This window comes from Mastomys coucha, unplaced genomic scaffold (genome assembly GCF_008632895.1).
Source record: "Mastomys coucha isolate ucsf_1 unplaced genomic scaffold, UCSF_Mcou_1 pScaffold7, whole genome shotgun sequence".
NCBI lineage: Eukaryota > Metazoa > Chordata > Mammalia > Rodentia > Muridae > Mastomys > Mastomys coucha.
In genome coordinates this window covers 47820013-47833031 of record NW_022196913.1, presented here as the reverse complement: position 1 = coordinate 47833031, position 13019 = coordinate 47820013, and the positions used below count along the sequence as shown (strand labels likewise).

The following is a 13019-nucleotide window of genomic DNA, read 5'->3' as shown; positions in this document are numbered from 1 at the left end:
GCTACACAGAGAAACCTTGTCTCAGGAACAAAACAAAACAAGAACTGCTAGAGACGGGGTAGGCAGAGGATGGGAACACACAGGCTATATAATCTCCTATTATCGTCCTAGTGACTTCTGGGAAGCAGAACTGAACCCATGTCACAGAGCTGCCACTCTAATCCCTGGTTCATTACATCTTTTTGTTGTTTGAGACAGGGTCTCACCGTGTGGATCTGGCTGTCCTGGAACTTACTCTAAAGACAAAGCTGGCCTTAAACTCAGATCCACCTGCCTCTGCCTCCTAAGGGCTGGGATTAAAGCCATAACTCTGAAAGCTCTGGACTTGGTCAGATAGAAAATACAAATGAAATCATTCTCAGAGTCAGGCAGAGTAACACAGGCCTGAGATCCCAGCACTCAGGAAGCCGAAGCAAGAGCATCTTAAATTCCAGGCCAGCCTGAGCTAATGTGAAACCTGTATCAAGAAAACAAATGTTTTCATCAGCATGCTGATCCCTGTGGTAAGCATTAAGAAAATGGAAAGGTTAAGCTGAAGCTGAAGCCCAGTGACAACCTACTAGAAGTATATGATGGTCCATACATATAAAAGCCACATTAAAAGTGTCACAGAGGGTAGGAAAGATAACTTAGCAGTTAAGAGAATTTGAACTTACTGCTCTTCCAGAGAACCTGAGTTTGGTTCTTAGTACCTATATCAAGCAGAACATAACCACTTATAACAAGTTCCAGGGGCTCCAAGGCCTTGGGCCCCTACAGTACACATAGCCATTGCAGACAGACAGACAGACACACACACACACACACACACACACACACATCTTTTTCAAAAAGTATTTCTGAAATTACAACCAGCTCCCTAGCTTTGGTTCACCACCTACCGTGGGACCCTCAGGGTGCCTGGCTAGTTCTCCAGACTCCTAATAGGTCAGATAATCTTCTTTACATAAAGGACTTTTAGGATTTGTTACAAATGACTATGACTATCACTTATGGTACACCCAACTATATCCCTTGTTGCCTGTGGCGGATCATTTTAAATGTCAACTTAATTGGACTAACAAACACCTGTGGGGAGCCATGAAGTCCTGAGTGCATGAGTATTGTTGACATGGTCCAGCAGTGTCAGTGTCAAGGACCCTAATGCCCTAATGGCAAAGCCTTCCCTGGGTCAGGTTCAGGGAACTGGCAAAGGCTTCCTGTGCCAATGTGGACAGTGTGTGCAAAAACTAGCAAGCGCAGCTCCCTCCTTGTGAGTGATTGCAACCTGAGACTGCTCCCCTCATCTTCCCATGAAGACTGTTGAGCCCCGACTCCTTGTGTGGCACATAATAAACCTGCTGAGTCCCTGAGTTATACAGAAGGTGGCCTCCATCAGAGTGACGAAACCCACTCGACCCCAGCTTTTCTGCATGTCTTTCTGACATTTGTTCTGATGTCTGTCATCTCTTCATTTCCAAGTTGCTCCCTTCAGTTTTCCAGTACCCAGCCAGGCAGGATTCGTCAAATAACGCAACAATGGGGCACACATTTTTGATGTGCTGATAATGAGTTCCCAGAGAGGATTCATTGAAGAAGAAATATCCTGAATGTGAGGAACAGACTGTAGTCTTAGGGAAAAGGGGAAGCAAATGGAGTACTAGGAGTCCCTTTCTCTGCTTTCTGCACAGCCTTCCTTGCTGTGATGCCTTCCTCTGCACTGTGAGCCTAGATGGACAATGACTTTCATTCTTTAAGTTTTCTCAGGCACTTTGGTCGTAGCCATGTAACTACTGACAGAACCCAGGGTATTAAAACAAATGGAATTCTGAGAGAAGCTGTGGTGAGGTATAGTTATCTGGAGAACTGACTGGATCCAAAGGAGAGCATTTCTTGCACTCTTTAGCCTCTTTGTTAGTGGCCACAGCAACCCTCTGGGCCTCTCATCCCTCTCATGCAGGCCATGGCTGCATCAGCAGGTAGAGCTCAAAGACAGAACAGCATTCTTGCTACTTTATTGCAAGGTAAAAAGGCCATTCTCTCAGGGACCGGTAACTGTAACTCCAGCAGAGACTACCTGCTCCCTCACTTATGACCTTAAGCAACGGTCACCCATCACTTCCTTCCCTTAGAGGCGGCACATCTGCTTCATCCTGGATTTGCAGTGTTCCTATCCTCATCCTGATGTCTCTACTCAGCCATTCCTTTTCTTGCCTTGCATGAGTTCTTGCTGCAAGTTACTCCATATTCTTTAAGGTAAGACATCCAAGGGGAGTAAATACTGAAAAGAAAAGGAAAAGAAGGCCCCAGCCAGGGCATCTCTTAGAGGAACATCCTTATGCAATAAGTTATCAACTATAAAGGGTAGGTTCATTTCTACAAAAAAAAATTGTACAAAAAAAATAAATATGAAGGTTTAACTTCCAGGGTTTTAATTCTCTATTTCTGTCTTTGCCCAAGAAGCAAACATACAATCAGGATAATTACCTTTTTAAGCAATTTAATTACAAATTTTTCCCTTCCAATAACTAACCAAAATATCAAATCCAAATTATTCATATTTCAGTTCAAATCAAATAATATGGAAAAGGCTTGACAGCCTCTTCCAGATAAGACATATTTGCTGTTGCTATTTTGAAATCTACCACTTAACAGATCATCTGCCAGGAGCTTAGGAAAGTTCAGCTCCCCATCCACAGAGCCACTTCTCCTGTTAGTGCCCTGTTTCTGTACTCTAGGACCTTTGTCCTCCAGGAGCTTCTCTTCTTTCCACAGGACGATTAAGAAATCCTTTCAGTTTCATGAGGAGCAAGGGCTTCAGGAAGAGTTATCCCACAGGGTCCCGGAAAATGAAACCTAAACATAAGAAGCCATATAGCAGAATGAGGAGGTACGAGTTAGCAAAACAAACATACAACTACAGCTAATAGCATACAGCTAATGGTGTTTTAAATGATTAATAGACTTTTCTTTTGATAGGATCTCACTATGTAACCCTAGCTAGCCTGGAACTTGGACTCACAGAGATCAGCCAGTCTCTGCCTCTCAAATGCCAGGATTAAAGGTGTGTGTGGTGGTCTGAATATGTTTGGCCCAGAGAGTGGCACTATTAGGAAGTGTGGTCTTGTTGGAGGAAGTATGTCACCATGTCTGCTTTCAGGCTGCCATGCTTCCTGCCACGATGGACTGAACCTCTGAACCTGTAAGTCAGCCCCAATAAATGCTGTCCTTTTGTTTGTTTGTTTGTTTTGTTTTGTTTTGTGGAGACAGGGTTTCTCTGTATAGCCCTGGCTGTCCTGGAACTCACTCTGTAGACCAGGCTGGCCTCAAACTCAGAATCCGCCTGCTTCTGCCTCCCAAGTGCTGGGATTAAAGGCGTGTGCCACCACCATCCAGCAATGCTGTCCTTATAAGAGTTGCCTTGGTCATGGTGTCCTCTTCACAACAATAAAGCCCTAAGACAACTAACCAAGTTCAAGGCAATGGACTTTTAGATCTGAGTCTCAAAACACAGCCCACAGAAACAAAAGTATACAAATGTGAGTATATAAAATTAAAATTAGCTTGGAGAGTAGCCCAGTGGTTAAACTCTGCTGTGCTACCCTGGACTACATCCCTGTCACTGGTCGAAGAATAAGCAAACACTAGCACATGATAAGGGCCATATTTTAGACAGACTTAGTGAGCATGCCTATACAGTGGAGCTAAGGCAGGAGAATCATGAGTTTGAGGCAAGCCTGGACTACATATCAAACTAGAACAAGATGTATATTTTGGGCCAAAGAGTTATCTTACCTTTAGAGAGCATGTCTAGCATGCATAGGCTCTGAGTTCAATCCCCAGCATCACAAAGTAAGATAGAAAATACAGTAGAGGGTTGAGAAAGCTGGCTTTATAGCTAAGAGCATGTGCTGCTCTTGCTGAAGACTGGGGATCATTTCCCAGCACCCACATTTTGTAGCTCACAACCTCCTGTAATGCCAGCTCCAAGAGATCTCAAACCTCTGGCTTCCATGGGCACTTGTGCACACCCACACCCACACATATATACATAACTAGAACAAAGGCATTCCTGTCACGAACCCATTGGCCATTTGATAAAGTATAAACAGTGTGATGGTTTGTATATGCTTGCCCCAGGAAGTGGCACTAATAGAAGGTGTGGCCCTGTTGGAGTAAGTGTGGCCTTGTTGGAGTAGGTGTGTTACTGTGGGTGTGGGCTTTAAGACCCTCATCCTAGCATTCTGGAAGTCAGTCTTCCACTAGTAGCCTTCAGATGAAAACGTAGAACTCTCAGCTCTGCCTGCACCATGCATGCCTGCCTGGACACTGCCATGTTCCCACCTTGATGATAATGGACTGAATCTCTAAACCTTTGAGCCAGCCTCAATTAAATGTTGTCCTTATAAGACTTGCCTTGGTCATGGTGTCTGTTCACAGCAGTAAAACCCTAAGTAAGACAGACAGCTTCCCCCCACCCCAGCTGTAAATGCTGGTTCAGGAAGTCTGGGTATCTACTCATAAGGGATAGGGTGATCTGAATCTTCAGGAAGATTAAGGGAACACCAGGAAAATGATGGGAATGAGGAAAGGTGGGCTCCTATTAGCCAATTCCATCTCAAATGGAAGGCCTGTGTCTTAACCAAAACCTGCAAAGATAAATAAAGCTAGTGAGCATTCATTTGTGCTTCATATTTAATGTAATAGATAATGATATAGACGATGAAATATGTATGTGTATTTATATACACATACATACATAAAGTTTGAGGCATACATTTGTCCTTTTTCTCTAGACTTCTCTCGAGTACACTCTTAGATTAAGAGACCGCTCAGCAGTTAAGAACACTGACTGCTCTTCCAAAGGTCCTGAGTTCAAATCCCAGCAACCACATGGTGGCTCACAACCATCCGTAATGAAATCTGATGCCCCCCTTCTGAAGTGTCTGAAGACAGCTACAGTATACTTACATGTAATAATTAATAAATAAATCTTTTGTAAATAAAGGAAATATCTAATAAAAAATAAAAATAAACAAAAAGTTTAAAATAAAAAAAAAAGAGAGAAAGACCAATAGGTGCCCAGCTACACAGTAGAGAAGGCCTTGCTGCCCACTCAAGATGGCGCAGCCAGGGGAGCATCAATTACCCCATCAAATGTGGCCACTGGGACTTACAAGCAGGTGCTCTTCAAAGCCTCGATAAGCGACTTTACTGTCTACTTAGTTTTCCGGCTAACTCCTTAGTCATCTAGCCTCCACCAGCAATGAGTACTCAGCTGCAAGTACCTTTCCTCACCACATGCCAACGAGTTCCTTTATTAACCATAATCACCTCTCCTGGACTCTCCCCACCGACTAGCCCTGCAGCCAGGTGGACCCCTTGGTGGTCCCCACACTGCCTAGTGTGCATCTACCTTAGGCCTTTGTATCAGGTAGTCCAAGAATCTGGAAAGTTCTTTCAGCATATACATATACATACATACATACATACATGTGTGTACACACACACACACACACACACACACATATAATCATCTCTTTGAGCTTGTCCTAAGGACCTCAAATCCTAATGCCTGTCTGCCCCTACACCCAGTCACATGGAGGTTCTCCTTGTTGCATCAGCATCTTGGAAGCTAGATGATGTACCCACCACACACATTGCTTACTGCCTGCCTTGACCACCGGCATCTAATCTTCACAGGGCAGGTTTGGATTTGGGTTAGTGATCTAGCCTACGCTTGGGACTAAAGCAGTGTCTGGTATGCCATGGACTTTACTTAAGTTTAAAAGATTAGGCAACATGGTGGCTGAGGGCACTGAGGGGTCCAAGTGCTAAAAGGCCCCAAGCAGAGCTGTGGTGGGCACAGACACCATCACTGTGTCCGCCATATGCAAATCTGACATTGCAAGGACCCCTGGGGTTCAGTCAGACAAAACATTGAAGAAATTAGGAAGTGCCCCACATTTACTGTAATAGCACTCATGAAGAAAGCCATTCTGATGGGAAAATGGTGCCTGTCACCTACGCATAAAGGCCGTTACCGCATCTAGTCGAAAACTACAAACACAAGTATAAAGTCTAGAGAAGAATATATCATGCCAATGGAAAAAACAGAAGCTCTGTGGAAACTCCCATGTAGTGAAACACAGCCACCCAGTCTGCAGTTAATGGCATTTTGTTCTTTTGTAAAAGTCAGGAACAAATCAAACGAAAAGTCACCGACTCTCATTTTGCCCACATTCTCTCTGGTCCTCCATGGAAATTAGAACTGTACAGTCTGTTGGGATGGCATCCCCAAGCCTACCCTCTGCCTCCTACCACCCAGTCTGTTGGGATGGCATCCCCAAGCCTACCCTCCGCCTCCCACCACCCAGCTTGGTTGTCCCCGTACCTGAATCTGTTGGTGGCTGGGGTGGTTTCCATGTTAAACTCGGCCACCGGGACTCCCCTAGAAGCTACCTGAGGGGCAAACATGGCAGCCGGGTAGACCACAGAGGATGTTCCCACCTACAAAGCAAGGGGGAGGTGACAGTGCTGGGAGGAAAGAAAACACCAGGGAAACTTGCTGAGGCGGGCCAGGGATGATAGATGACAGGAGGTGCAGCATAGTGCAGCTCAAAAGTCAGGTGCTCAGCTGGTCACTGGGAGCAGGCAAGAACAAGTTACACAAAGGGACATTTATAAAGAGGGCAGAGATCAAAGAAATAGCCCAAAGGACATGACTCAAGGGTCACTTTTCTTCTGGTCTTTGAAGTTGTGTGAATGATCTGTGTTCTTTGTCTAAGGTGGGGAATAGTCACTGATAACCTTTGACAGGCACACATACCCCTAAGGCCAGAATACATTTTGGAAAGCAGGCTTCCTCACTAGTGCGCCCTGGCCACAGAGGCTGCACGCAACAAGTGATGTGTGCAGTAAATACAGAATGGATATAGACCCCCAGGAAAGGCTCTCTGCTCTTAAAGAAACAGTAAGGAAACTGTGAACTCTGTGTGCTCTTTCCAGTTAATGCCACGCCCAGGAAATGTGTTCTAAGGAAACTGCCTGAGGAACATGATAAGAGTCCCATCGTCAGGCATGCACACAACATTGCATCAAATGCCAGAACGTGTAACAGCTGGGTATAGCTGCCTGCAATCCTAGCATGTGGGAGGTAGAGGCAGGAGGATGAAGAATTTAAGGCTGGTTTTTAGCTATATAGTGATGTAATACCTTGTTGGGCTTCATTGGACGCTATTCAAAAAACAGCCTAAACCAAATGTCCTGCAATAGATTTTTATGTGTATCAGAAAATCAGGCAGTAAATTAAAAGTTGTGGTGGCTTTGGATACGATGGCATGAAATAATGGAATATCCTAATTGAATTATTATATGAATAAAGCAGTCTCAAGACAGAATGCGTATCATGTGTACTTTACACACATACATATATACACATATAATGTATGTATGTCTATATATACATATATGTATGTGTATATATGTGTGTGTATATGTATATATATACATATATGCATATATATGTACACACACACATATATATATAGAAGGGTTTAGATCAGAAGTTGCAAACTTTCTTTGCAAAAAGAACCATACAGTTAAATTGTTAGGCTCTATAAGCCATACAGACTCTGCCACCAGGACTCAGCTCTCATACTGTGGGACAAAAGCAGCCACAGTCAATGTGTGGAAAGTTCAACTATTCTAACACACCTGTTCAACTGTTCACAAAATGGTGCAAACTGCACTAATCCAGAGGCTGCAGTTCATTCACCCCTGCTCTAGAAGAAAAGATCAAAACACTACCGGAGATTATTTCCAGATGGTATAATGTGGTGATTTCTAATTTCCTTCTTAGGCTTTGATTCTTTCGTATTTTATCAATGACATTTAATAATGAGTATGCGTTACATTTAAAATCTAGGTCAGGGCCAGCAAGATGGCTCGGCAGGTGGAGGCACTTGCAGTAAAAGCCTGGCAACTGGAGTTCTGTCCTTAGAGACCATGTAAACATGGAAAGAGAGAACTGACTCTATGAAGCTGTCCTCTGACCTCCACAAATGCACATGGCACATTAACATACAATCATCATGAATATACATATGATAGATGAATAAAGAAAGCCTGATGCTCCCCAAATGACATGTCAGAATATTATATCTATAAATTTATATTGCTCTAAAAAAAACATGTTCCTTTTAATATTTATGTGGGGAAAGGGAGGTTTTAAAAGATGCTTAAAGGATGGTCCTGCATAGTTTCATATTTTAAGATCAGTTCTTGGGGCTGGAGAGAAGGCTCAGTGGTTACAAACTGTTGTTGCTCTTCCAGATGACCCAAGTTTAGTTCCCAACACTCTGCCAGGTGACTCACACCTTTTTTTTTTTTTTCCATATTTTGAGACTGGGTTTCTCTGTGTAACCCTGGCTGTCCTGGAACTCACTCTGTAGACCAGGCTGGCCTCGAACTCAGAAATCCTCCTGCTTCTGCCTCTCAAGTGCTGGGATTAAAGGTGTGTGCCACCAATGCCCGGCTGGCTCACAACTATTTGTAACTCCAGGGGTCCCAAAGACCCTGGCCTCTGAGGACATTGAATTTATGTGCACGTACCCACATGCAGATACGTACACCTAAATATAATTAAAAATAATAAAACAAATCTTTTTAAAAGATGAACTCCTATTTATTGCTTCTTGGTTTTTCTCCAGGACATCACAGACTTCCACACGTCTTTCAGAGAGAGAGGAAAGGAGGGAATGAAGAAGAAAAGGAGGAAGAGGGGGTGGAAGGACAAGACAGAAGGGAGGGAGGAAGATGGCAACCAGACACTCCACCCGAGTCTTTCTAGGGCCTGGAGACTAGGGACATATGTGACCTACCACTAGACACAGGTCACAGAGGGCGAGCTCTCTGTCCACCTCCTCCAGAATGGCAGGATCCAGGTTTTCTCCAAACCACACCACGTGAGGGCGCAGCAAGCCTCCACATCCTGCCTCCTCGCACCTAGAAGAATATCATCCTTAAATTGTCGTCTCTAACTGCTTGGGTCAGGACTGTCCAGGATCCCAGGAAAACTGGGCTGCTATGCAGGCCAGTGGATGGGAACTTGCCTGGGATGTGGGAACTGACGTGGCTCTTCTCTAATGAGTTCTTGCTATTCTCTAAGCTGCATAGACACTGTTTCAGCTAAGCTTGACCTTGCACTAAAAGCTTATTTCTCTCCTGGGTTACTGTGCTCATTGATGTAAATGCATTCCCATTGGCCAGACCAGGTCTTGACAGCAGCCGCAGGGTGACCCTCAACAAGGGGACCACCTCTTTCCACCAGTGACCTCCATTTGCTTTCTTAGATCACTTCTTTCTTTCTTTCCTTCTTCCTTCCTTTCTTTCTTTCTTTTTTCTTTCTCTCTTTTTTTTCTTTCTTTTTTTCTTTCTTTTTTCCTTTTTTTTTGGGGGGGGGGCGGTTAGAAACAGGGTTTCTCTGTGTAGCCCTGGCTGTCCTGAACTCACTCTGTAGCCCAGGCTGACCTTGAACTCAGAAATCCGCCTGCCTCTGCCTCCCAAGTGCTGGGATTAGAGGCGTGCCCCACCACCGCCCAGCTCACTTATTAATTTCTTGAGAATGGTCTATAGTCACGTGCTCCGTGCCAAAATCCTCTCTCTCCTGTACCTTGCTTTACCTCTTGCTGGAACCTGGGCTCTGCATGTGGTAAAGCAGGAGTTCTACCAACAGGCTGACTCCCCAAATTCCTTTTGATTTTTTGCTTTCAGGCTGTTTGGCTAAATTGCCCCAGCTGATCTGGAACACACTTGTGGCCCAGGTCAGCCATGAACTTGTGATCCTCCTGCCTCAACCTTTGAAATAACAGGGATTACAAGCTTGGGCCACCAAGCTAGCTTTTAAAAGAAAATTACACTTCTTGGACAGGTGGTGGCGGTGCATGTCTTTAACCCCAGCAATAGGGAGGCAGAAGCAGGCAGATCTATGAGTTCTAGGCCAGCCTGGTCTACAGAGTGAGTTCCAGGACAGCGAAGGATACAAAGAGAAACCCTGTCTTAAACCTGCCTCCCTAAAAAAAGAAAGGAAGAAAGAGAAAGGAAGGAAGGGAGGGGAAACGGGGGGGGGGGGCGGGAGCAAAGGGTCTGTGGTTAAAATAAACTGAAGAAGTATCAGCAGAGTAAGTACTCTGTAGAAAGCAGTGATTCAGGATTGGAGTGATCATTCAGCGAAGAGTACACACTGCTCTTGTAGCAGACCCCAGGTAGCCTAGTGGCTCACAGCCATCTGTGACTCAAGTTTAAGTCCAAATGCCTCTGCCCTCCAAGGGCACTGCATCTCAGGTGTACCTACCCACATGAAGGCATACACACAGAGACATAGTTTTCAAAGTGAAACCTTTCTTGAGGGGGGTTGGGGTTTTTTTTGGTTTTGGTTTTGGTTTTGGTTTTTTGTTTGTTTTTTTAGATACAGGGTCTCAATATATATCTCTGGCTGTCTTGGCGCTCACAGAGGTCTGCTTGCCTTGTTTTGTGCATGCGCCCATGTGCACCCGTGTGCTGATGCTCTGGCCTGCGCATGTGTGTATGTAGAGGTCAGAGGTCAACTAGGGTATCTGCCTCTATTGCCCCCCATATTATCTATTGGGATAGGGTATCTCATTGAACCTGGAGGTTACTGTTATGGCTAGACTGGCTTTACAGCAAGCCCGAAGGATCTGTCTGGAGCACTGGGGTTTTAGGTACCGTGGCTCGTCTGGGAGTCTTGAGAATCCACACTGAGGTTCTCCTGCTTGCCTAGCAAGCACTTTAGCACTGATCATCTTCCAGGTCCCGAGGAACTCCCTTTAGAAGTACTGTTTCAATATCTGGTTTTAGAAAAACTGACAATTTAATGTCTAATGTATTTTATAACATACAAAAGTATATTTCAATTAATTTATTTACTTTATAGGTATGAGTGTTCTGACTGTATTTAAGTATGTCTACCGTGAGCATGCTGTACCCTCAAGGCCAAAAAAGAGCATCAGATCCCCCAGAAATGGGGTTATAGGCAGTTGTGAACTATCATGTGGGTGGTAGGAATTGAACCCAGGTCCTCTGGATCAGCAGCCAGTGCTCTTAACCACTGAGCCATCTCTCCAGCCCCAATTTCTTTAGTTCTGTAATTTCACCTTTGCAAGACCTTTGTCACCTCCTTAGTCTTGGCCTGGGAAACATGCTAAGGAAGAGGAAGAGCGCTACTTACTAATTATACTATAAATGCTCTATAATGATAATTATAGTGTGATTCCGGTGCCCAGATCACCTTCTGGCACATAACTGCTTCAGAAACTTCCCAGACCCCAAGGGATCTGTCAGGACTCAGAGAGATCAAAGTCAGGCAGTATATGTATAGATGCTTGGAAACCTGAGGCAGAAAAGCACTTGAGCCTAGGAGCCTGAGGCTAGCGTGGGCAACATAGCAAAACTGGCTCTCTAAAAAGGACCTGGAAGATGTTTCATCTTTTGTCCCTTCCACCCTAGACTGAGAGGTCAGGGATCATTGCTACATTGGTGCACTTAAAAGGCATCTCCCTAAACCGAGAAAAAATTTTGATTTTTATAATTTTTTTTTAACTTTACTTTATATACATTGGTGCTCTGCCTGCAATTATGTCTGTATGAGAGTGTCGGATCCTCTAGAACTGGAATCATGGGTAGTTGTAAACTGCAGTGTGAGTGCTGGGAATTGAACATTTGGAAGAGCAGCCAGTGTTCCTAACCACTGAGATGTCTCTCCTGCCTTTCTTTCCTCCAATCCTGAACACCAGATAGACATCAGTTTTACCTACCGGGGAAGTTTGTCGACTGGAATTCTGGCGTCTTGAGTTTCTGGCTCTGGGGCCCTGGAGTAAATAGCATTAAAGGGAATAAATGTAATGGTAAAGTCAAGGAACAGAGGAAGAATGTGACATGGCCCTTTGTGCATTTGGCAGCACGTGGTACAAAGTTTGCTCGTGTGTCCTAACTTAGGTTAACCTGCAATCCTGGCTATTGGTTTCACTTCAAGAGGGAATTTGCATAGGGGAGTCTAAGTGGGATCATTCTAATTCTTTTCCAATGACATTGTGTTAGAATTTTGCTTCTATACATTCATACTGCTCTAAAACAGCCCAGAAGATATTTATTTTCTGGTAATTTAAGTTGACTTCTAAATTTTCCTAATTATAAACAATGATACATATCATAAAAATGTTAGGAAACTCCCTATGACCTGAAGGAGAAATAAAAATGACCCATAATGTCCCCGTTCCTCACTGTCACAGTTAATCCTTTGCTGTGTGTCTCTTGTGGTCTTTTCACTAATATACAGATACGTGGAGACAGGTTGTGAACTTGTGTAAATAAGGCTTTGAAATCACACCACAGCAAATAACTCTGGCACCTTACAGTTTTTTCTTAGCATGACAAATTATGAGTCAAGTATTTCTTTCATCAAATATCAGTACTGTGTCTAGTCTTGCACTTTAGAAATAGCTACTGGAAAAAAACAAAAAAGAAAGAAAAATATCCACTGGAATCTTCAGTGACCATTCAACATCCTCATAGTCATATTTGATTCCAGGAGAAATGGCATTCATTCCTCAGTACATTATACTTACCCTTTTCCTGCTAAAGCTGGGCAGATTGGACTCTTATAGTTCTCAGCAACAGCGCCACATGAGGTACACCGAGTTTTAAATAACGTTCCTGAAAGGCACGTGTCAGGCAAGTTCAGAACTCAGTATCACCGGAACAAAGTCTCCAGGTCTGAGAAGCTGAACAACAATTTGTCATCCTATGCTCATTTTTACGGTTAGGTCTACCCTAGGAATCATGGGAAATATGAAAACATGCTGTCTTAGACTATTCTAGGGCTGTGAGGAGACCAAGGCAACCCCTATAACAGAAACCATTTAACTGTGGGCTTGCTTACAGTTTCAGAGGGTTATTCTATTGTCATGGCAGGAGCATTATGGGAACACAGTGGGGGCATGGTGGAAGCACAGTGGGGGCAT

The 13019-nt window shown here is 44.1% G+C and overlaps 1 protein-coding gene across 7 annotated transcripts in view; it reads right to left on the bottom strand.

Moving 5' to 3' along the window:
* Positions 1–2462: 2462 nt before the first annotated feature.
* Positions 2463–13019, bottom strand: part of Sirt5 (sirtuin 5) — a 23216-nt gene continuing 12659 nt past the window's right edge. For all 7 annotated transcript variants that reach the window (XM_031358968.1, XM_031358964.1, XM_031358967.1 and 4 more), the window contains 5 exons: positions 12624–12711; positions 11814–11867; positions 8862–8985; positions 6374–6489; positions 2463–2835 (listed from right to left, as the gene is read on the bottom strand). In XM_031358968.1, the coding sequence (XP_031214828.1) occupies positions 2760–2835; positions 6374–6489; positions 8862–8985; positions 11814–11867; positions 12624–12711 (458 nt within the window). In that variant the 3' untranslated portion in view covers positions 2463–2759. The remainder of the gene's footprint in view (positions 2836–6373; positions 6490–8861; positions 8986–11813; positions 11868–12623; positions 12712–13019) is intronic.